Source organism: Epinephelus lanceolatus, chromosome 16 (genome assembly GCF_041903045.1).
Source record: "Epinephelus lanceolatus isolate andai-2023 chromosome 16, ASM4190304v1, whole genome shotgun sequence".
In the NCBI taxonomy this organism is placed as follows: Eukaryota; Metazoa; Chordata; class Actinopteri; order Perciformes; family Serranidae; genus Epinephelus; species Epinephelus lanceolatus.
The window spans coordinates 16,736,501-16,761,555 of record NC_135749.1 but is presented as its reverse complement, the minus strand read 5'-3'; the positions used below and the strand labels follow the sequence as shown (position 1 = coordinate 16,761,555).

General features: G+C 47.1%; 1 protein-coding gene across 4 annotated transcripts; it reads left to right on the top strand.

Annotated features, from left to right (window-relative positions):
- Nucleotides 1–95: 95 nt before the first annotated feature.
- ahdc1 (AT hook, DNA binding motif, containing 1) lies at nucleotides 96–23,352 on the top strand. 4 transcript variants are annotated; one of them, XM_033637721.2, is made up of 7 exons: nucleotides 96–289; nucleotides 400–718; nucleotides 12,378–12,572; nucleotides 12,865–14,176; nucleotides 14,299–16,025; nucleotides 17,348–19,085; nucleotides 22,087–23,352. In XM_033637721.2, the coding sequence occupies exons 4-6, from the start codon at nucleotides 12,974–12,976 to the stop codon at nucleotides 19,077–19,079; spliced, it is 4,662 nt and encodes a 1,553-aa protein (XP_033493612.1). In that variant the 5' UTR covers nucleotides 96–289; nucleotides 400–718; nucleotides 12,378–12,572; nucleotides 12,865–12,973; the 3' UTR covers nucleotides 19,080–19,085; nucleotides 22,087–23,352. The 4 variants fall into 4 exon arrangements, with proteins under 4 accessions (XP_033493612.1, XP_033493611.1, XP_033493610.1 ...); XM_033637720.2 differs by having other exon boundaries at nucleotides 96–718; nucleotides 12,378–12,540; XM_033637719.2 differs by having other exon boundaries at nucleotides 96–718.
- Nucleotides 23,353–25,055: the final 1,703 nt, after the last annotated feature.

Below are 25,055 nucleotides of genomic sequence, written 5' to 3'. Positions count from 1 at the left end.
GTGTCTCGCTTTCCTCCCTGTTTCCCTCATTCACGCTCGCTCTCCTCCAGTCTCCAGTAAACTACTGTTCCCATAGTTCCACAGGTGTAAAGTGAGGCCAGCTACGGGTGCCCGGATGGCTTTGACAGTCAGGCACGTTGGAGAGGCACAGCGGAGACTGGGGCGCACGAGAGACAGAGAGCTGGAATTGCAGAGGCAGAGACGCACGGGCGCACGGTCGATTTTTGCCTCCCGCATACCGGGGAGTCCCGTGCCTGTCACCAAAACCGGAGCACAGGGCTCACGCGCGGTAATGTCAACACCTTAATTCGGGACAAGGCAGTGAACCAACGTCCCTGCTCACCCTTTTTTATTTTTCCATTCTTTTGTGTGTTTGCTTTCCCGTCTTTGTGGGTGCAGATATTGATGTGAGCCAGAGGAGCGGTTTTTCCATTGAGCCGCACGAGACGGTGGCGCGCGACGGCAGGAGCAGACAACGTTTACACTGATGTGGGAGGGCTATCTCCCTCCGACGCTGGGAGCCCAAATGAAGGGGACATGCTGCGCTCTGACGGCTGCAGCCGCCAAGGCAACGGCTCCGTGACCCGGGAGCGGAGAGGAGCGAAGCACCGTCACCGACAGCCGCGCGAGCCCTCAGCCCCGCCAGCCAGCGTTGACACCGCAACAGCTCCAGCAGCCAGCGCGAGCCCCCAGACTCTCTCTCTCTCTCTCTCCCTTGGTGAGTGCGCGTGCAGCGTCTTGTGTACACAACACCAAAAATTGGCTTACTGTCCACTCAGCCAGTTGTGCTGCGCACCTCTGGCTACGTCTCCTTTAGAGTTTTGTACATTAACCTGATCGGTGCCGCTCTGCATTCATACTGCTCGTGCTGCTGGGTCATCTGGGCTTTACTGTGGGCATGCAGCGTGTGTGGTGGGGTCTTTAAAGATGATGTTCTAACATACACACATAGCTACACTAACACACGCACACATACGTAATGTGGTTGAATGTGCGCGCAGTGAACCCTGTGAACCCCCACCTGTTTTTTTCTGAGTATTTCTCACTTATTAGACTCATTATCACTGACTGTGTAGACAGTGTAGGCAGGACAACAGGACACACTCCCAAGGTACTGTCACACTGGAGGCACACACACTTGTCTTGTTTATTTGCTGTCTCCGTGGACTGTCCCTCTGTGGGTGACTTTTCTTACACTGAATTCACCCCTCTGACACATACCAGAGGTTTGACTGTGAGCCCAGCTCCTGATGATGGACAGATGTTTGCTCTACATATAAACAGCAGGGACCAGGAGTCCCGGTGAGCATCCGTCCAGGCCCGGGGTTTCCATCCCGGCAGCCCCCCTGAGTTGTCAGGGCAGTTAGGCAGGACACAGCAGCAGCGGCAGCACATCCTGCAGTGGCAACAGGGCTGGTGTGCGGCGTACTCATGGTGGTGATTATCAGCTCTTGTCTGTGTGAGGGTGGGTGGGGGTGGGGGGTGACAAAGGGAAGAAAGAGTGCATAGGAAACTGAAGGCGAGGAGAGGAGAGGAGGGGAGAAGTCAATGTCGATGTCTGGGCAGTGACAGTTTGTTATTTAAGGGCCCCTCAGAGACGTGCATGGGCTGCCCTAGTGCAGGTGCCGTTAGTATGCAGAGTGATGCTCTGTCTGTCTGTCTGTCTGTCTGTAAGTCTGTGTGTCTCACACTCAGCCAGTCTCACTCCCTCAGTCGCTGGTTGAAGAGTGAGTTCTCTTATTGGCAGGTCCACTTGGACATAATGAATAATTTCAAACCTCTGAATGCTGGAATGAAAAGGAAACGGCCTTACCTTGGCATGCAGCCGCTGTCTGTCAGACCTGTCTTGAGTGCAAGGCCCTGTGTGTGTGTGTGTGTGTGTGTGTGTGTGTGTGTGACAAACAGAAAATGTGAACATATAACAGCTTAGGCCTATTGTGCTTCCTACCTGTGTGAGCGGGGCTAGTTGTCATAGCAACGGCCTTGTAGCTCCGTTGATGTTCCTCCTGTCCTCATTGGCAGGGTCAGCGCACCTAACACACCACATCTCGTCTCAAAGCTGTGTGCGTGTGTGTGCGCGCGCGCGCGCGCGTGTGTGTAAGCATGCATGTACTTCCAAGTCTGTGTGTGTGTATGTGTGTGTGTGTGTGTGTGTGTGTGTGTGTGTGTGTGTGCTGTGGAAGTACCTTTTGTTTGTGCCTTGCTGCAGTTCGTAGGCGTGTGGGTTGATGGCAGTGACAAGCCTGTGTGTGTTGGTGTGCACGTGTGTGTGTGTGTGTGTGTGTATGTTGCAGTGTCACAAGGATACACCCTGCCGATATGACAGCCAACAGCTCAACCAATCACCTGTTTCCTCTCTCTGCCTATCAGCATGTGAGGTTGCTGTAGTCAGATGTCCTCTTGATATGGAGGTCGTCATGGAGATGGAAAAGACAGGATGGACACACATATTTCATGTATGCTCACAAACACCAAGACACATGAAGCAGTGATGGGTGCAGTGTGTTTATTAACTTCCACTGATTTCCTGGTGTTTTGGGAAGTTTGGCGTCACGCTCAGGATGGTGCAACCTGTTGAATGGGTGAACAGTGGCTCAGTTTATTGATGCATCAGGTCTAGACACGAAGTAGATTAGCTAAAGACACAAAACCAGTGGTCTTATAATTTATCATTTCACCTCAAAGGAATGCTTCACCCACAAAATGACCATTTGTATCATATATCAATCAGTCACGCTTAAATTCGTGAAGAAAACTTTGTGTTTCTCACAAGACTCCATGAAAAACGGCCAACATATTGATTAATTAATTGATGCAGGACCACTTTAAAATAGCAAAACAATACCAAATCACCTGTTTACAAACTCTCACACAATTTGTGCTCTATAATCCAAGTCTCATTCATCATGTCGTGTGCTCACCACTTCTCAAACATGTGTATTTAAGTATTGGAGTCTTTAGCCAAAGCCAAGATTTTAGCCATGTGTTTGGGAGGCACTGAGCATACCATTGGATAAATGAGACTTGGATTCAACTGCACAAGTTGTGTGAGAGTTTGTAAATTGATGTTTTCATAAAGTGTTGCTGCTGTTAAAGTGGTCCCCAATCAATCAGTAAATCAATATGTTAGCCGTGTTTCCTGGAGGCATGCGAGAATATGTTTTTCTCATGAATTCAAGGTAACACACATGACTGATTGATATACCCACGGTCATTTTGTGGATGACGTCTTCCTTTAAGTTACAGACCGTACAAACATTGCCACCAGATAATGGCTCAGTCAGTAATCTAAATCAGACAGGATACCCTACCAGAGATTGAGTCTGTTCAAACGCTAATTCTCCAGAAACAATCTCAGGCTTCTCCTTACAACTACAAAGCATCTCATTTGAGGAATTTGGCTTCTAGCTGTGCGCAAGATTTGTCAAATGCAACAAAGAGCTTTGTTGTTTTTTTTAGTTGCAGATGTTCTGTGAAAGTCAGCTGAAGATCATTCTGACACTCCCCTTTGAACTCTGCACAACAGATACACTGTATCACTGTCATTTAGCAAAAGGGAAATTACACCAGTGTTGTGAATGAGTCAGGCCATTATTACTCAGCTCTTGAAATGCCTCCCAAATTACACGAGGAATTTATTTTAGGGCACAGATTCACATAAACAATCTTTATAGTGACAAAATCTGATTGGTTGGAGCTTAGAGCTATATTCAGATGGCTTAGAGCTATCACAAGATGGCTTTAAGCGTAATATTTAGATGCAAATTATAATAACGTTTCCTCTGCTGTTGTTTCCAAATCAGAGATGTTACACTGTGCTGCACGGGCTTCACTGTCTGTTGTTCAAAACATCTTGATATCCTATAAGACCTCTTATTTTTAATATTGAGTAATTGGACATTTCAGGAATATTTCACAATGTTTAATATTTTCCACTATGCGACGAGCTACCGGCTAAAAATAATTAGTCATTACTTTGTCCTTGGAGTGAAGGGTCCTGTCTTTTACGACTCCTATTAATCTAATCGTCACCTGAAGTGAAATAGCTTTCGCCACAGGCAGGTAAACGTGGTTCACCTCCCACACACACACACACACACACACACACTCAGGCAAATACACACAGATGCACCCACACACACAGCAACCATTTAGCATTAGTGTAAGCAGTGTTTGTATGCTCCATTCTGTCACCTCCCACACGATACATTCATAAAACGGCTCCTCCGCGCCAAAGGCACTGACTCAATAGGAGACATCTCCCCTTTTCTTTTCTCTCGCCTCCTTTCCTTTTTTAACCCCTCTGCCCCCCTCCTCCCCATACATTCGTCCTTTAGTCTCTTCCTCCACTTCCCTCTCTCCTTCCCTCCCACCTTTCCTATATGTCCCTCCTTACCTACCTCCTCATACTCCTTGTCTCCCTCGCACCATCCCTCCCCCCCACAGGGCTGGTTGCAGCCGGTTTGAGTCTGACAGTGGAGAGGAAGCTCCGACCTCTCACCTCCAGAGGATGGAGGGAGGGAGACAAGAGGAGAGGGATGATGGAGGGCAGCGGGGTGGGGGGTTGGTGGCGGGGGGTGAAGCTGCAAGAGGCGAGGGAGAGGTCAAAGAACAGGAGGGATTTGCGGGGAGAACGAGGGAGAGGAGAGCTGGGGGAAGGGATCGAGAGAGAGAGAGGACGGAGGGGTCAGGGAGGGAGAGGAGTGATAAATGAAGGGAGAGCGGCGAGATGGAAGGACGAGGAGGGAGAGATGGAGCGCGTGAGAGGATGAGAAGGAGAGAAAGACAGAGTGTGAAGCTGCTGTGTACCTCCCTAACAAGCTGGACAGAATCAGCTCAATTATTAAAGAGGAGCGAGAGATGGGGAAAACACGCAGACACACAAACACGCACAAAAGCATCTCTCGGTGTGTCTGTCTGGCACACAACTCATACTCGCTGTCTCTCACACACACACACACACACGGAGGCTCACACACACACACACACCTATCTGCGGATCAACATACTTACACATGTACAGGGTGTCTGATATCTTATGCTCGTGCGTCAGTGTGTCAGAGTTTTTAGCGGCGTGTGAGTGTGCGTACATGTGTCTGGGTATGTGTGTTAAAAACAGTGAGTCAGAGGATAAGCAGAGACTTGTTAGTGATTCTCCTCAACACCCCCGACCCCCCCCCCCCCCCCCTCCTTACTCTACCCAATTTGGCTTCAGCAGCGTCTCAACGTTCCACCAGCGTGGCTTCAATGTCGTCCCATCAATATGAACAGATAATCAGAGCACTGAGGGGTCTGTCTATAAATCCCCGCCGTGAATATAGTTTTCACCCTCTTCCCTTCCTATCTTCTCTCCCTCCTCCTCCTCCTCCCTTCTCTTCCTCTCTTGCCCGTTCCACCCTTGTTTCTAGTTCTCTTTCTTCTTTCCCTTTTCCCTCTTTCTCTGAGGAAGTGTATGCCCCCAAGGGACGAAAAAGATTCGCTACCTTCCAGGAGAGAAAGAGATTGTGTGTGCTTCTCTCACTGTGTGTGTGTGTGTGTGTGTGTGTGTGTGTGTGTGAACGTGTGTCCTCCGCATGTGTGTGTGTGTGCCAGGATGATAGTGTGTGCGTGAGAACACACTTCCTGAGACAGAAAGGGAGAGAGAGGCAGGGATGAGCAAGTGAGGAGCGAGTGAGAGAGTGAAAGCAGGAGGCTGTGGAGGGGGAGGAGAGAGAAAGAGATAAGAGAGAAAGACAGAGAGTAGTCGGGGAGAAGGGGGAAGATGGATGAATGTACTGCGCACTGAGTGTGTGTGTGTGTGTGTGTGTGTGTGTGTGTGTGTGTGAGAGAGAGAGAGAGAGAGAGAGATGGTCGAGAGATGCAGGTAGACACAGGGAAGGAAGGGTTTCTTATCCTCTCAGCAGAAGTCATAATTTCTTAGAGCGTGCACAGATGTGTGTTTGTGTGCATGCCTGATGGTGTTTGTGTGTGAGAGTGTTACCTCGCTCAGGCTCCAGGCCAAGAATCCGAGAGGTACATTGGTGTAGCGTCAGTGTGTATTGTGAGCAGCATGTGTGCGCTTCTTGAGCGGTGTGTATGTTGAGGCTGTGGCTGATGAGCTGTCAGTACCTACAGTTGGAATGTTCACAAGGCGGCCATTGTTGTTCAAACAGCCAGCAGCCTTCTCCTTGGCAACGGGCGCTGCAGCAGCGTCTCCCACAGCAACTGTGGAACAGGAGTACGGAGGGAGGAAGGAGGAGTCAGGAAGTCAGGGCCGCAGCACAGAGGCCCCTCTCCAAAACACTGGCCTCAAGGTCTGAGTGTGTGTCGGGGTCCAAGCATCTGGTTTGTGTGTCCTCTGTGTGTGAGGTGGATATGCGTGACTGTGCTTATGTGTGTCGGTATGTGTGGTTTTTGAAGTGCGTCTGTGAGAGTTCTCGCCAGCGTGACTACGTGGAGTGTGCGTCAGTGTGAGTGTGCATCTTGTGTGTTTCTCCCCACTTGTGTGTGCATGTCAGCTCAGTGTGTGTGTGCACCTGTGTGAACTGTAAGTGGGAGCGTTCCTGTGTTTTTGCACCTATGTGGTTGGTTTCATCTCCCTGTATTTGCATGTGCTTGTGTGTGTTTCCAGACGCATCCTTGTTTGTGTGTAATCCCGTATGTGTTTTTGAGTGCGCACATGTGCACACTCCTAGCTGTTCCCAGCTGGCGCGGTTGGTCACATGACCTGACTGAGGGGCGGCCATCAGCAGCGCCAGGAAACTGCCTGCAGGAGAGAGAGAGAGAGGAGAGAGTGTCAGGCTGAGTTGAAGATGAGGGAGGGGTGTTGGGGAGTGGGAGCGTGTGTTGTGGGAGAGAAACTGGGGGCGGGAGGTGTTTGTGTGTGAGGGGGTGCTAAAGAGATGAGAGTGGGAACAGTGAGGAAGAGAAGTGAGGAGGGGGGCTGAAGGAGGAAGAGGAAGGGGTAATACAGTCCTCTATAGTCTTAAAATAACTACAGCATGTAGGTTCCTGCAGAAACAACAGGAGAGAGACAGTCAGATAGTGAGACAGTCAGATGGGGGTGGGGGGTCCTGGTTCTGTGTTGACTAGTGTTTCGAGCTACTTCTCCAGTCCCCAGTGTGCATCCTTGGCTGAGCCGCCACTGTATCTGGTCTGTGTGAAGTCTGTTTACGTTAGATGTGTGTCTGTCTGTCTAAACGTCTGTCTGCCTTTATTGTTTGTCTGCACATATGGTTTATGTGTTGCTCTCTGTTCATTTATATGCTTTGCGTGCGTGTTTGTTGCGTGTGCGTGCACATGCTGGCTCTTGGCAGGAGATACAGCACGCACACTGATGATGGAGATCATTAGGAATTTCCTGCAGCTGGGGAGGTGGTGGTGTTTCTTTTTTTTTTTTTTGGAGGGAGGGGGAAGCAGGACGGGTGGGATGTGAGTGGGTTAGGAAGAGAAGAGAGGTCAGAGTGAAGGAGAGTGAGTGTGTGGGTGGGGGGGGGGGGGTACGGGTCTGTATGTAAGTGTGTTAGTTGGACTGTCTCAGTTTGACTGACGTGAGTGTGTGCGGAGCTGTAGCCCACCAAAGCCCAAAGTTCAGCTCTGTTTTTGAGGGTTGCTGTTGGTAATTTGTGTGCAAGCATGTCGGCCCCAGTGGTGCGATATATGTGTGTATAACATTCCTCACCCCCTTTGGCACACTTACACACACCTCAAGCTCTCAAAAAACCAGGTCTGTTGAGTTTGGATGTGCTTAAATTCTGGCTGTTCAGTGTTACTGCCTGTCGGGCTACGATGCACTGCAGTCAAGGCGAGACCTTATAACTTCAATTTTGCTGTTCTTTTTTTTTTCATTTGGTTGAATTTGAAAACTTTGCACTTTTTGGCTGAACACTGAGTAAATACTGAAAACTTTATTTCCACAGTGGGAACAAAGATAGAGCTTTTAAATGCAACATGTCAACTTGCAGTATCAGTTTAAGATGATGTCTAGGTGCTGTTTAGTTTGTGCTCTGTAATTTTTCTGCTCTTTCATCACATCAGTATGCATTAGAAATACATTTCCATTTATTAATTTAATGTATATAGATCCACACTCAGAGGCCTATAATTCATGGATAAGTATTTGATTTGATGACTAGGCGAGTAACAAAATATTGATACACTTGAGTATCATGGCGTTGGGTTTTGTGAAACTGTATTGATTCTCAAAAAATAATTTGTTTAGCTAAATAATCCTGCAGGCACTTTTATTTCATTATCTTTTTACTGATAAATGTTAATGTCTTTGCACACATTGCACAAAAAGTGGTGCTATAATATCGGATGTTATGGGGACTGTGATCTTTATAAATATGACCTCTATAAACAGATATATGTATAAAACCGTACAAGTTTTTAGTATGTAAAGTGTTTTCATTGTAGTCCCTTTGTACTCCAAGTAACCCTGACCAATCATGGTGGAACGGCTTATAAGTCCATGTCGAGAGGCGGAACACATTGGCTAAAATGCAGTCTCAGAACCCATTTGCTATCATCTGACGACGAGTTAGCTCTATATTAGCTTTTTCAAAATTTATCTGAATTCATATGCAGATATCTGTTTTGGATTAGCTGAAATGACTGGTGCACAGAAGAAGTCTTGGCTCAGATATCTGCTGTCAACACCGGATCAACCCAAAATATTGCTGACAGACCGAATGCCAGTAGCCTCAGAGAAATCAGGGAGTGTGTTAAATACAAATGCAGATCCCACTTTTTTGATTGTATAAAGAAGTTTACATATGGTGGTGTTCTTTATCCATGACAGCTTTCCGAAAATTAGATTGGCGGTATATTGAACTGTAACCCCTGCAGGGATGTGGGTTTGCGGTGGCGCCAATGGCATTCACTGGATGCTTTGAAAAGTTATTACTAGATGGATTTAGGTTGCAAGATGGCGAAGTGGTACCTTTCTTAGCCACCACATTTGTCGCCGCCATCATGAACACTTTCCACCGTCAGATCAATATCTGTTCACACATTTTTTTTAATTACCAGTGTATATATATCACATGTTCTGGCAGTGACAAAGCTGCGCCCTGAGTAAGTTTTTAATAATTTACAGATTACAGAAACATTGTGTGAAATAGCCCCGCCCTCCAACAACAACGTCATCCATCATGTTTCACCGTGGCCATCATGTTATGGATTCTGTAGACGTCCCCAACTCTATTCATGATATCAGTAACTCCACACAGTGGGTCTTTACAGTTTACTGGACACTTTAAGGTGCTGCTGTGTAATGTTATGTCATGTGTAATGTTTCACCGACAAAGCCAGACAGACGTTTATGATCTAGAATACAACCTGACACTTGTCTCCACACCGTTCTCCACCGAAAACACCTCATGGAAGACTTGAGAACAGTTTAGTCATCAAGTTGTCAGTTTTGTGTTCTTTGCTTTATGTTTCTCTCTGTTGTTTTTTGCAGGAAAAGTTGTGCATTGTCGTGCGTCGTACGTATGTTTGAGGCTGTGGGAGCTGCAGGTGGAGGTTGCATCAGGGTTGAGGTGGTGTGGAGGAACGAGAGGCTGATGGTAGCTGAGTTTCTGCACGGTGTCACTCAGTCTCTGTGGACTCCCCCCCTCCCAACCTCTTTTTCTCTCCTGGCCTCGCATACACTTTCTCCATCTCTCTCCCTCTCTCTGTTTTATCCCCTCTTCCTCTTATCTGTCTAAACCTCTCTGTGGAGCTCCCCCCTCCTCCCCCCCCTCCTCCCCTCACCTCCTCTCTCTCTCTCACTACCTCTCTCTCTTTCTCTCTCCCCTCCATGTCCCCCTCCCTTACACCCCCCCATGCTGTTTCGGTGCTGCTGCCTGTCTCTTAGCAACAACTGCACACCCGTTAGAGCTCAGTGAGTGCTTTTACAAACACACCCAGGAAGACACACTCATACACGCGCACACGCGTAGACACACACACACACACACACACATGCGTGCAAGCCCCAACACATCCATGCTCTCACACACACGCAGGGTCTAGTTCCTCATTGAGGGTTGCTGCTGGCAGGCCTGTGAGTCTGCAAGCCTTTGTGGCAGTGAGATAGATGGGAAGAGAATAGATATGCTGTACAGCTACCATGTACAGAATGATTGTTCCTCTCAGACTATGCACAACAGGGCAACTGCCCAAACTGGAAAATGACAAGTTCTCCTCTCTGATTTCTCACACCAGCGTGTGCGCACATACGCTCTGTGGTGTGTTGTGTTGTTGTTGCCTCTCCTGTAAGTACACAGCAGCACCAAAAACTTTTACGCGCAGATGAGAAATATACAACATCAAACATTTTCAAACAATAGTCATAGAAGAGCTGCTCCCTGTGAAACAGATTCAACAGATCATCATGTGGGAGCAGTGCACACCATCGGCAGTTTTCACAGAGACAATACTACGCAACTGTGTGTTCCAAAGCCCCAGAGCCATTCACAGTAAAATGCACCAAAATGCATTTGCTACGTATGACGGTGAATATATCGGAATGGCAGCTGATGGATGCCAGGAGTGTTTGCTTAAACAATGAATCAGAGTGGGAGCGTTTGATTGGCTGGCACCTAAGCTCTGTCAGAATGCCCCCCGCCGAGCACAGTAGAAGGATATTTGCATGTGTGTCTTTGTTTTGTGTGTGATCATGCATGACTATATATGTATGCGTGCGTGCGTGTGTGTGTGTGTGTGACATGTATGTCTTTATGTGCAAATTGATGTGTGAGTGTGTGGGAGGATGAAGCCGTGGGGGCACATTTGCATGTGTCTTTGTGCGCCTGTGAGTGACAGTGTGTGCATGTACGCGTAAGCACATGTGCAGCAATGTTTAATTAAAGCATGTGTTCTTCTCCTTCTCTCATACACCGGTCAGATGGAGCTTTAATTAAGGAGTGCTGTTAATTAGACGAGAGAGAAAGTGAGAATGGGAGAGAAGAGAGGCAGGGAGACAGCGCTGGGCACGAGAGAGAGTGGGTGAGGGGGTTAAAGAAAGTATGTGTAGTGTGTGTGTGTTCATCTCCATGTGTGTCAGTCCCAGTTGTGTCATTCCTCAGAGCAGCAGAACGTTGAGGTTGGTCTGCTCCATGTGTGCAGCCTTAAACTCTGCAACAGCAAAACTCTCACACTCCTCCTCCTTCTCTCCCTCGACTGTTTCCTCCTCTCGCCTCCTTCAACTTTTTCCTCCCTCCTTTTCCTTCTCTAAAATCTGTCTGCCTGTGTCTACTCCTCCACTTACCATCCTCTCCCTGTCTCAATCATGGCTTTGGCCCCCCTGCACTTCTCCCCCCCCCCCCCCCCCCCTTTTGTACTTTCTCACCCATTCGTGCACTTATTCCACCCGTTTCCCTTCTTGTCCCCCTCTTTCTTTCTCTCTCTCACACTCTGTCCTTCTCCCTCCCTCCTAATCAGAGCCATATGTTGGAGAGGGAGGCAGAGAGATCTGGGGATGGACAGGATTTTGTTGTATGTGGTACAGTGTTGGAGCCAGCCGTGCGTGTATATGCGTGCAAGTGTGGCACGCATGCTTGTATTTGTGTTTGAATGTGTGCATGCGTGAAGTCACGTGCGAGTCTGAAAGCACGTGTGGTCCAGATTTCATAAGACTTGTGTGTCTGGCAGTCTGTACTTCCATTTCTCCTCCGCTCTGGGTTTCTATAATCCCTCTATCGTTCCTGTCTTTCTGTCACCTTCATCTCTCCATCCCCTCAACACCTCTATTCATCACCTCTCTGCTTCCCCCTGGTGGCTGCGATTATTCACACATTCTCATTCTTGTTGCACCCTCCAAGTCTAGTGCTTTGTAATGCATTTCAATAGTTTTGGCAAAATGTGGCATGCAGTGTGACTATGGGTGTTTTTCACCACGACACAATTGCTCATTATAATTTCTGGATTTTTTTCTTACAACATGTGCATCTACTCACTCAAATATGGTGAGACTGAAAAATGTGGCACAACTCTCACAATCCCACACGATTTTATGAGTCTGGTCTTCATCATCTCGTGATGATTCTCAGTGTGTTTTAGTACGCACATTGAAAATAGATACAGTGGTGCTGGCCGTCTGCAATCTGCTGGTGCACATCGAAATGAAACAGTAACTACAATTAGAGTTCAAAGATGTATATTGCAAGTCATCCTCCAAAATAATAGCGTCTGATGTGAGATGGTGCAGCCCTCACCAAAATACTGATTCTAGTCTGGTCTGATGCATGCTGTGACATCATGTACTAATCTCTTATTCTCTTTTTCTCTCTGCTCCACCCTCCTCCTCACTCCTTACTTTTTCCTTTTTTTCCCACTCCCACCTTCTTCAACTCCCTGTCCCTTCCTCTGTCTGTCTGTCTGTCTGTCTGTCTCTCCGTCTCTCACTCCAGCAACCATGGGCAAAAGACAGGAGCAGAGGGGAGAGAGAGAAGTATGTGAGCTCTCCACTGCAGTATTGATGACCCAATGATCCCCTGCAGAACAGAGCCAGTCAGGCAGACAGAGTGAGGCTCAACTCAGAATCAAAATCAGAATCAGCGCAACAACCATTCGGTAAAAGCAACTGATTGAGCCAGGAATGAATGGTAAATGTAATCTGATGTTGTAATGCTGCTGTGTGGGTGGCACAGTTAATAAATTAGAGTGTGTTACGAATTAGGTGTGTGGCCCATTGCCAAAAATTCTATCACTCGACCACAATTTTATCTGTGCTGCAAATGTTCGATTTGTATATATTTGATGCCTATAGTTTATATTAAATGTCTGAAATGCAACAAGGAAATTATTTGTCGACTTTTTATCCAGTTGATGATATTACTTTTTTTAATTACATATTACAATATTTTTTCACAGTATTGTTTTTATTTCTGTCCTCAGGTCATTGAATCTTCTTGCCTGTTGTCAGACAGCTGCAACGAAGAAACACTCATTTTCATACAGCAGAAAACATCTTTCCTCCCTCAGTACCAGCAAGACCATCCACTGAATGAGTGGCTTGTCAGATCACCTGCATTCAGGCCAAACTGGGGCTCCAGTGGGCTGTGGTGGGACTCAGGTGGAGGAAAAAGCGTGTGTTGGGGGGCTGGAGGGGCTGGCAGGGCCTGAGCTCTGGACCAGGGAGCTCGGGCTCGAGGAGGGGTCCCAGGATCCCTCTAACGATGGACTGGCATCGGTGACCTCCGACCACTTTCCTGCCTCCTCTCCCTCCGCCCTGGCCAACGGCCTGCATCTACAGAGAAGGCTGGGGCACAGCACCTGTCGGCGCAGGCAGACGGAGACTCACACAACCGTTGAGACGCATACATTTGCAGAGACACTTAGAAACATGCAAACGCACATAGACCCAGATGTGCATGCACAGGGTGTTTCACATGCACACTTGGATGATTGTAGACACATGGATATCAACACACATACAGGTTCTGTAGGGCAAGAACTCTCCAGAACTCTCACACCAGAGGCCATACACACAACTTCACCTCAACCCCTGTCTTTGGCACTTGGCAATCATCCGGCCTCCACCAATCAGCAGGCAGCCCCAGTCCTCACTGCAGAGACAGACAATCCCACAACCTTTTGTCCAGTCCCTATTGGTCCAAACCCAAACCCGGGCTCCTCTCCTCTTCCTGTGGAGGCAGAGAAGAAGTATGCACTCCGCAGCTCTGGACGTCCCCGCTTCCCCTGTCACCTGCGCAAATCCTCCCGCCTCCGCCGCAGCTTAGAGGATGGGGAGAAGAGAGCGGGGAGGGAGAGGGCAGGAGAGGAGGAGATTGAAGTATTGGAGGAGAAAATCTGGAGGGTTAAAGAGGAGGAGGTGACTCTTGGGGAGAAACAAGAGCATCCATCTGTGGAGGCTGTTCTCCCCACAGTTCCCTGCCCCACAGACATCACTCTTGCCCTGACTGTACCCAAACCTGCTCCAAAAGCTATACCTAAACCTGGGCCCAGACTTGGGCATAAACCTGGACCTAAATCCAGGTCTAGGCCTGGACCGAAATCCGTCACTAAAGCAGCTCCTAAAAGTGTGAAACAGCGTCAGGCAGCCCAGTCCATGGCGAATCGTAGTTCTCCTCTTCTCCCATTTGCAAACACATCCACCATCGCTGCACCTCTAACTGTGAAGCAGGAACCTGTTGCAGAGTTGGGGGTTACTCCTCCCAATAACCGGAGACGTGGGCGTTTTGTAGGTGTAAGTTAATCAATAGTGACGTATCAGTGTAGTCACTCCTTGACATTACACACAATTTCAAACCATGTACGAAACAGATATTTAAAAAAATAATATGTTTCATGCTTGTCTCCGCTTTACAGGTGAGGAAGATTGTTGTCAAGGTGGCTCGCATTCCCGTCAGCCTTAGCCGCAGACAGAAGAGCTACAAGATTTCTAATATGGAGACAGTTACAGGGCCTGAAAAAGGCAATGATGGCGGACCGGAGGGCCCAGAGGCAGTTCGAGAGCCTACCGCACTTCTCCGAATGAAGAACAATGGGAAGAGTGTTATGGTGATGTTCCCTCCTGGAGAACTGCCTGTTATTCTCAAACGCAGGAGGGGACGACCACCTAAACAGGCTCTACCAGGAGTACCGGGAGAGCTTCCAAATGCTGGTAATGCTGGTGGTAATGGAGACCAGCCCAAGAAGCCCCAGAGACGGCGGCGGACTAAACTCCCTTCCCCTTATCCATCGTATGTTAATGACACTAACGATGTGAAAACAGAGTATGGGGATGTTCTGTCCAAACTGGCCTTTTTAAACCGCCAGCCCCCTGCCACTGGCCGTTGCTCTCCCCCACGCTGCTGGACACCCAGTGAGCCAGAAACCTTCCATACCCCCATGGAAAACCCTGGAATATCCACCCTCCTCCACCGGCTCACTGGATACAGACGCCCTCGAGGTGGCAGAGGAGGGGGCGCTGGAAGAGGTGGAGGAGGAGCAGGGGGGATTGGGGGCAGTGAGCGCAATAAGAGCACCTTTAGTGACTTCTTTGAATCCATTGGCAAGAAGCGGAAACCGAGCCCCATGTCTGAGCATGGATTACCCAGGAAAAGGGGAAAGGGTTCGGGTGGAGGTGGGGTTGGTAGGGGAGGGGGTATGGTAGGAACTGAGCCTGGGGGAGAGAAAATTGTCAAGAGGAGACGTGTGAGAAAAAATGGTGCATTTAAAGGGGAGGGGGTGTCCATGGGGCAGGACTGGCCCAATGGGGCAGGTGGCTGGGGGGAGGGGGGTATGGACAAGGAGAAAGGTTTGGGTGGGTATCAGCTCTGTGGATCTCCAAGGGGGGGCTTTTCCTCCTGTGAAGTTGGAAGGGGAGGTGCCTACAGCAGTCCAGGAGGGAGCAGAGTTGTTGGGCCAGCTGGGGAGGACTCACAAGGACTGTTTGCCGGATATTTCCGGTCACTCCTTGATTCAGATGATTCATCAGACCTGTTGGACATCTCCTCCTCCCAGTCAGAGACCCGAAAAGCTTCATCCACCCCTGGTTATGAGCCATCCAGTCCAGCTACAAGTCACAGCTGGTCGCCTGCATTCCCCAAGTGGAACTCCAAGAGTGCAAGTTCTGGAGGGGAGGGTTCAGCCCAGTCACACTGCTCTTCAGCCAGGCCTCCATACAGCTATGGCAGCCTGGCCCAAACATCCCCCACCACTTCTACTTATCCGAAATCCACTCCTCCATCTCTCTCACACTCTCCTAGCTCCCCCCATCCTGCCTCTTTTGGCCACTACTCCTCCGGCTACTCCTCCTCCTCTCCTGCAGTGCCACAGAGATCCTCAGACTGCAGCTTTGCATATGGATCTGGACACAGCAGTGGCAAGGCCACCACTGTGGGTCAAATGGGTTATTCTAGCTACCAGGCAGCAGGCAAGCGAGGCTATGGTGGATATCCTGCAGCAGGTCATTCCTCCATGGTGCGCGGGGAGTCAACAGGGCCCATATCACCTGGAGGAGGGTTCATGTCTGTGGCCAAAAGTAGCCCCTTCAGCTCCTCCTCCTCTCCAGAAGGTTACAAACAGTTCAACTCCAGTCAGTGGACCTACAGGTAAATCAGTTGTGTGACCTGTCATCATAAAAACAATTCAAGAAGTAACAAAATGAATTTGAAGAAATTTCTGAATGGCCTTTTAACGAATAGAAGTCTCACCACATTAGAATTAAAGATCTAAGAATGACCTAATATGGTTGATTCACCCCAGCTTGTCATTTTCAGTTTTATCATGTCCACCATGTGCTAATTAAAAGTCAATCCCTGACATTAGTTAAAGTGGAGTCAGCGATTCTGGAGAAAGATTGTTGATATTTGAACTCAACACCCAAACAAATACACCGCTCCCATCAGTGCTTCTTCAGGCCCTGTCTACACATATAGTTATTTCTGAAAACAGATGTTTTTTTGATGTTTTACAAAATATCCCTGTCCACACTACAATGCAAAAACGACTATAATTGCTTGCTGGCGTTTACTCTCTTCAATAATACCTCATCAAAAAGGTAGTAAAGTGCACAGGTTAATGTTACCTTTTTCAAAACACCTACTGGAGATCTTGTCACCACTGATTCCTTTTAAAGTTAAGGATAAAGGAGCTCACTCAAACATATGAGTGATGCTCTGTAAAGTGTCCCATCATCTGCTGGTTTGACCAGGCCCGATTCAAAACTATAGATTCTGGTGGACATTAAACTGTTGACGCTAAGGTGGAGCAAAAACATTGGGTGCAGCAAATTCCTCTGTTCGTCCATGAATTGGTGCAGTAGCACTAAGTTTAAGTGGAAAGTAGTCATTAGACCAAGCAGTGCTGACAAGACGTTAGCAAACCCATAGTCCATCGTTGTTCTTGTTGTTTATAGCGCATGCTCATTACACAAAGCAACAATAGACATGTGCGAATTGTGGAGATGATGTCATCATTTCTCAAACTTAGTCTTAATAAATAAATGGCCTTTCCTTTGTCCTGTGTTATGTACCTTGGTCCAAGCCACTTTGTTTGTTTCCCATCTACAAAGCCACCGCTGTGTATGAACACTGGATTTTTACAGCATACGCACAGAATAGACAACTAGCAGACACCTAGCAGATATTCACTGAACTTGACAAAAAGCGTATTGGATTAGAAATGTAGACTATACTTTTAACTCAGGGCAAAAGCACGCACTGTGTTTATCCAGCTAGGAATCTATAGTAAGAACCTGTATTTAGGGTTGCAGCAGTATAGGGTGAAACCGTGTACCATGGTGGTATGGAAACTGACGGTTATCATACCGTGTACAAAAAAAAAAAAAATGCAACCGGACGAAGAATTTCACACATACTCCTCAAGCGTGTTTATGTGTTTAATTATTTGTGTTGCTATGTTTCTTTTTCAGACAAGGTTATGGTGGATGGTCAGACAGCTTTGGGCCTCAGTATCACGGCTACAGTGAATACGGCTCTAACGAGTCCAAAGACATCTTGGATATCTCAAACTACACCCCCCAGAAGGCCAAGCGACAACCTTTTCCTGAAAGTCTATCAGAATCCTCCTCTGACTCTTCACATCTTGGCTCTGCAGCCACTGGTAGCGGACCGAACTCCACATGTGGCTCGTACAAACTGAGTGAGACTGTCTCTGTTGGTGGAGAGGGGGGTCAATCCAGTCTGTCTAGTCTGGAGAAGCTGATGATGGATTGGCATGAGAGTGCCTCGGGGCCCTCGTATAACTGGAGCCAGAACGTCCTCTTTCAGGGCGGGGGGACCAGCAAACCCGGCCGCGGTCGAAGGAAACGGACTGAACCACAATCAGAAAAAGAAGGGGGCTCTGGTTTACACTCTGATTCCCCATCCAGTCCCTCCCCAACACCTACTCCTGGACCTAAGCGGGGAGGGATTGGAGGACGGGGTAGAGGGTCCAGAGGAGGTAGAGGGGGCTTGTCTCCATGTCAGAGAGAGCGGCCATCAGGAGCCAAAGGTAGGGGCAAAGCTGCATCTACATCTGGGGCGGGAGGCGCAGTGACTGCTGGAGGTCCAGAAGGAGCTGGGCTGTTCCAGGAGGGACTGGACTATTACAGTGGAGATAGTAGTAGCCTCTCTCCCCTCGCCACTCCCAATCCTGCACCATCTTCCACCTACCTCCAGGACCCCTGTGAGTACCCCTCCCCTTATTCGGCCCACCCCTCCACGCCCTCTTCTGAGGAGCGATACCCAGCCTTATACCCTGGAGAGTCCTCCTCTTCCCTCTCACCCAGTGTTTCATCTCCTCCTTACCCTCCCAAGCCCACCCCTCCTCCGCCCCAGTCTTACCACCCTGTCCCCTCCAGAACATTCTCACCCTCTTGCTCTCCCTCACCACGGGTGACACCCCACTGCGCCACTGCACTAAGCCCCTCACATCGCCAGCCTCCAAAAGACCCACAGTTCTCGCAGTATGACTCTCCCAGCTACTGCAGCTCCCCCTATTGGTACGGACAGACATCACATAGCGGCAGCCCCAGCCCGCATTCTCACAGCACACACTCAAATACAGCCGTGCACACACACAGCAACCCGCACACAAGTCCCCATGGAAGTTCACACGGTAATGCGCTCGCTAGCCCGAATGCAAACACGCACATGAACCCAACTCCCCATGACACACACCATCACGCTAACCTGAGCTCACACACCAACACCCATGCCACCTCACTCCTCCAGAGCAGCCCCCTCTCCCACTCAAACCCCCACACCAGCAACCAGCCCCACCACAATACACACACCAACCCTAACTCTCACCTACCCGCCCACACACACTCCAACCCCAGCACCAGCCTCCACTCCCACTCAACACCTGTGCTTTATGAGGAGTGCAGCCCTCCCTCGACCGTGCCACCCCACAAACGGGATCTGACCCCCCACGCTATGAGCACAGGCCTCCGCCAAGGCCCATTGCCTCATTCCCCATACCCCAAACCTCCCCTGGACTCCTCGCCCCATCAGGAGGACACTGGTGGTTTCTCCTTGTCCCACCAATCCTACCAGAGCATGGGACACCGCTACCCCTCCCAAGCAGCTCAGGGAGGTGGGGTGCTGTGCCAGCTCCTGGACACAGCCAATGATGACAGCTTCAGCGTCACCAGCCTGTAACAGCAGGTGAGGTTAATTACCCTTCGTACAAACAGTAAGGCCATCTGAAAACTACCACTAGAACTAGAAATTTCCAGAGGAGTGTCTGATTACTGAGGATGACCATATTTTTGTTTTGAAATCAGTTCATTAAAGGTATACTATGCAGGATTTTCCTTAAAAATGTATTGACTCATACAAAAGCAATCACTGTAAGTCATCACTGATGACCCACTAGAAGTGTGTGGCGGTGCAGTTATCTGCAGAGACCCAGACGTCTGCCTGTGTTTTTTTATTTTCTCCTTATTTTGCTGTGTTCAGGATGTTCCTGGGCATTTAGCCCCCAGCCAAAAGCAGCGTGCAGGTGAGGTCTAGACTTTACAAAAAAGTAGCAACCAGGTGCCAGACTGTAAGCAGCATGCATCTAAGAGGAAACTGCGGACACAGCGCCAAAAAAACACAATATTATGAGGAAAAACACCGAGCGGTTGGCTTTCACTTTTGCTGCCGATACTGTTAACAAACAGTGGTTGACAATTCCTGCATTGTATACCTTTAATTAATATCAACTGGACTATAAAAATGAGGAGAAAGAAAGACTTCACAAATGAATGACAGCTACACCAAATTGTAAAGCTCATCATCATTAGATACTTAATTGGATGATGAAGCACTATTAGTAATTGTATTTAGTAAATGAAAAGTTGATAGGATAAACATTTACAGTGCAATTTGGTGTCAGTTTCACAAAACAGCCTTATCTATCTGGCATATAGAAATGTCTAGTTAATAAAACAGTTAATTAATTGCTTTTGCTAGACTCCAATGTACTCTCCAGGTCCATGTTTGCAACTTTTTGTTTATCTAATAATGGAAGTTGAAGGTGGATTAGGATGTGTCTTATAGTATCTTGTGTGTCAAAACATGTTCAAGTGAAAGTACATAGGAACAGTTCACCCCAAATAAAAAATATATATTTGTCTTCTTACCTGTAGTGCTGTTAGTCAATCTAGGTTTTTTTGGTGTGAGTTGCAGAGTGTTGGAGATATTGGCCGTAGAGATGTCTGCCTTCTCTCCAATTCAATGGAACTAGATGGCACTCAGCTTGTGGTACATCTGAAAAATTCAACAGCAATGTATCTTTCCACAAATCATGACCTGGTTCCTCAAGATAATCCACAGACCGTGTTGTGAGCAGTTTCATGTAAGAACTATTTTCTGTCTAGTGTCTACCCTAATGGACATATTTAATGTGATGTCACCCACTGGTGTGTGGACTCCTGTTTTGAAACCTTGATTTTGGCATTTTGGTCGTCACCATCTCAGGTTTTTTTGGAGACAGTAGTGGCCATATTTGGATGAGAGATTGGAGCTGTGGAGGAGCTTCTCACTAAGAAGCCGAAGCTACTATTGGCAGACAACCTGTCACTCAAAGCAACCCCGCCCTTCATTTTACCTAACTTTAAGCCTTAATACAGTGCTAATGGTTGGCTTATATAACAATTCAACCCCGTACAGTTGTCATGAAGGGGGAAATTAGAGGGTAATTGCTGTAAAGCTTGGAATTTTAACATTGGCGTCTATGGGGATTGACTGGTTTCTGGAGCCAGCCTACAGTGGTGGTTAAAAGAACTACAGTTTTAGGCATTTTTGGGTTGGCTTCATTTTTCAGCCCTGGAGATTGCTCCTTGATTCTACCGAACTACACTCACCAACTTTATCACCGTGCATCTACTCATGAACGAGAGCAGTCGATGCCCACTCTCCTCTGTGTGATGATCCGGTTGGAGGGTGTAGAGAGAAAATTGTTCCAACATGAAACCGCTCACAACAAGGTCTGTGAATTATCTTGAGTAACCGGGTCATGATTTCTGGAAAGAGACATTGTTGTTGAGTTATTCAAATGTGTTGTTTTTTTGGTGCCTTGATCACCACACGCAGAGTGCCATGTTGTTCCATTATATTTGAGGGCAGGCAGACATCTTTATGGCCGATATCTCCAACACTTGCCAACTCAACACATCCTCATACAACAGTTTGTATGATATCTTACGAATTAGCACCCCAAGAATGACATTACATTCCTAACGTAAAGTTATGTATTGGGTTTAGGCAAGCAAAGTTATGTAGGTTAGGGCTGGGAAAAGAAACATAGTGAAAATGTTCCTTAAAATAACCTTAAGTTCACTTGGTTTCACACAGTTGCAAACATCAGTTTGCTGGAGAAGGTGTGTTGGAAAGTCCTGTGTTTTATGACCCATACACCACCTGAACCTGCCTCCCAATGCGGACCTCTTCCCTCTTTACTCCTGTCAGCACAGTTATCACGTGATTGCAGGCTTCCCAAATGTGTGGGAAGTACGGAAATACGTTCCCAAATACACAAATTATTGGCTCATGATTACTTGGGATATATTCAAAATTTGGTGCATTACTTTCCATAGGTATACATACAAACAGTGCATGAGAACAGCCTGGTATTTTTGATTTTGGGGTGAATATGTAATAAAATGATATGTTAATCAATAGCAATGGAGTACAGCTGCAACAGTGCACACCTTACTTACACCTTACTTACCACATAACCTACCTTTTAACACCAAATCAAACAATTAAATGATGGTTTCAATTAAAGGTCCACTGTGTAGGATTTAGTGGGATCTAATGGTGAGGTTGCAGAACTTTCAAGTGTGTGGGAGAACTACAGTGGCTGACGCGAAAACATGAATGACCCTATCTAGAGCCAGTGTTTGATTTGTTCGTTTTGGGCTACTGTAGAGCAACATGGTGGGCTTCATGAAAAGACCCAATGTGTATGTAGATATAGTATATACAGATATAGATGCCCCTAAATCCTACACACTGGACTTTAAAGAGGAAAGCATGTTTATAAAGACTTGTAAAATAGCGCCAATCTTCAATTCATAGTATGCTTTCTTTTTTACCACTGTCAAAAACATCATAATCTTACATTAATTTATCTCTCCTCATCTCTTTCTCTCCCCCTCTCCCTCTGTTTCTTTTTCAGGTGCATTCAATCCAAGCTTTTACAGATTTGCAAACCTTTTTTCTTTTTTTTGTTCTTGTTTTGTTAAGGAGACTTCTTTGTGAGAGACTGTGAAATGAAGGGTGAGAATTTAGCTGCCAGCTTTGGACAGTAAAGCTTTAATTCTCCAGCATTGACAATCAAGATCAACTGCAATTTAAACACCCAAGCATGCACACACACACACACACACACACACACACACACGCATGTGCAGATGAATTCACTACCTAAACATGGACACATAAAATCATACATGTGTACACCCACTCACACTCTATGCTGGAATGAGGGAAAGGCCAAGAGGAGCTGACAGATGAATACCAGACGCTGATGGACAGAGACAAACCGATTTCCTCACCCCTTCAAATCCTGCTGTGATGGACTCCGTTTCCCAGAAGTCTGTATCTCGCCAAATCTTTCTGGTCCTGTTCTGTACATCTACAATATGGATGATCACACTACTCTCGCTCTGTTTCTTTCCTCTGTTCTCTCAACCTCCCCTCCTCTGCTAAACCAGCAACTGTGTTCTGCACTCAACCTCCACTGACCTGCATTTCTGTCTTGTGCCCCAGCCTGAAACGCATCTGAGCCCAAAATCTACTTTTTAAAATACCATGAGCCTAGCAAATGTCCCGCTCTGTGCACTCCTTGTGTTGTGTCCCATAAGAGAAAAGTGGACTAAACCAGTTTCTGCTCTTGAAATACCAGCATCTGTACATACGACTCCAGCTCCAAGCCAGAGGCCCCCTCTTCTCTCTGAGGGTCTGTCATCAACATGCCGTCCTCAGCGTTCTGCCATGGTGTCTCTGCTCCTGGGGGGGCGGGAGAGGACTGCAGCATGGAGACCCAACATCCTGTGTTTTGCTGTTTTAACTACAAGGGAAAGAGACATTGAAATCACACAATGGCCCCAAAGAGACTCTTGTTTTCTGTTTGTGAATGTGAGACAGAGCAGGGCGTGTTTGCGTGACTGCAGTGATGCATGTACTTGTGTGTATGTGTGCATTTATGTTCGTGTGAGTCGAGAGTGTGTGCGTGCCTGTGGGGTCAAAAGGAGTTAAGCTCCCCAGACACCAAAGTCTTGGCGGGGTCTCATTCTTTCTTTCACTCTCTCCCTTCTTTTTTCTGTGGTCTTGTGTTGTTTGGTGGTTTTTGTGATGAAAAAATTGTATATCTGTCTGTTACATATCATGTATGTATCTGAGGTGCAAAATATTTAAATACACATTCTGTTCTTGCCATTGGTAATCTTGTCTATAGCATACTGCTTCTTTAAGGGATCACGGGAGGTGTGTGTCTGTTTTTGTGTGTGTTTTAGAGCCTCCCTGAGTATTGGGCTTTGCCCAGGCTGTCTGGGACTGTGTGCTAGAGAGTTCAGTCAAGGACACAATTCGACAGGGAGTGAAAGGGAGGGGAGGCGGGGAGAGGGGAGGAAGGGATGGTGGGGAGGGGAGGGGAGGGGAGGATGTGTTGGAGGGGAAAGAAAGAAACCAGACTGAGAAAATCAGAAAAGAGTGTAGGAGAGGTTCTAAAGCCACTGAAACAAAATGTACAAAAATGCGCTGTTTCAAAATTCCTCATCCAAATAAGGAAACAGCGTAAAGGCTGGCGGTATCAGAGCTGACGGGAAGGGACCCCATGCTCATTCCACATCCTCACGGGGGAAACTTGCTATAATAGAGCAAACATTGTACATCTGCAGCTTGTGTGCCAGACAGACAGAGAGAGTGAGAGAGAAAGAAAGCAGATGGGGGGAGTTTACTGGCTGCATATTGTGTACAGTTTGTCAACAGGCTGACTAAATAGACTCAGACATGGCCGGAGGAAATGTGTTTGCTGTGACATTCCACTGTATGGTGGAAGGGAACACGCACTGTCAACAAGGCGACATGACAGACAGAGAGGAAGAGGGTGCAGAGCAACAGCTGTCTGTCAGACCTTTTGTACTGATACAAAATAACAGCATTTTATTTAAATACAGATATTATTTTCTGTGCTGAATTTAAAATCACAGCCAACTAAAACCCATACTCTTTACAAGTTATAAGCTGTGACAGCATGTAATGTTATATCTCTCTTTACTTTTACTCTATTTTAAAATTATAAACCATAATGAATACTCTATTACAAGTAGAAGTCCTGCTTTCAAAAGAAATTTAAATCAAAGTATGTACTGTCACCAAAATGTTCTTAAAGGTGTTCAGAGGCTCCCTGCCAGTTTTACATATTATTTGAAAGCTGATCCATAAACATGTAAGCTGCATTTTGATATAGCCGGGGAGCACATTTTAACAATGTTATGTTCTGTTGGGTTGCATACTATAACCATATGTCTTATTTTATAATCTAATCATAGGTTTAGTGTGTAAAATGTGAATCTCCTAGGTAACAGCAATAGGACTAGCTGTCAAATGAATGTAACAGAGTAAAAAGCAGAGTATTTCCCACAAAATTATGGAGTGGAATGGAGGTAAAAATCAGCCTCAAAACCGTAGCATGCTTGAGTAAAAGTACATCGTCGTAGTGTCTGAACTGCTGTTTCATCATTAATGTTACTAATTCAAACTCTAGTGTTAATGAGACAATAAAATTTTTTAGTGATACTACAGTTACCGCTCATACTGGTGAGAGCTGCTTGTGTGTCGCTTAGCAACAACTTTAGCAACCTTCTGATGTCATTAGTTTAAAGGGACAGTTAACCTGGAAATCAAAAATGCATATTTTTCCTATTACCTGCAGTGCAGTTTATTGAGATTGGTTTGATGTGAGATGTTGAGTGCGTAGAGATGTTTGCCTTTTCTCGGCTTGTGGTGCCCACAGAGCCGAAAAAAAAAAAAGTTGAAAAACTTGACAGCAATGTGTCCTTCCAGAAATCATGGCCCGTTTACTTGTAAAATCTACAGACCTTGTTGTGAGCAGTTTGATGCAGAACCCTGTCTCTTTCTACT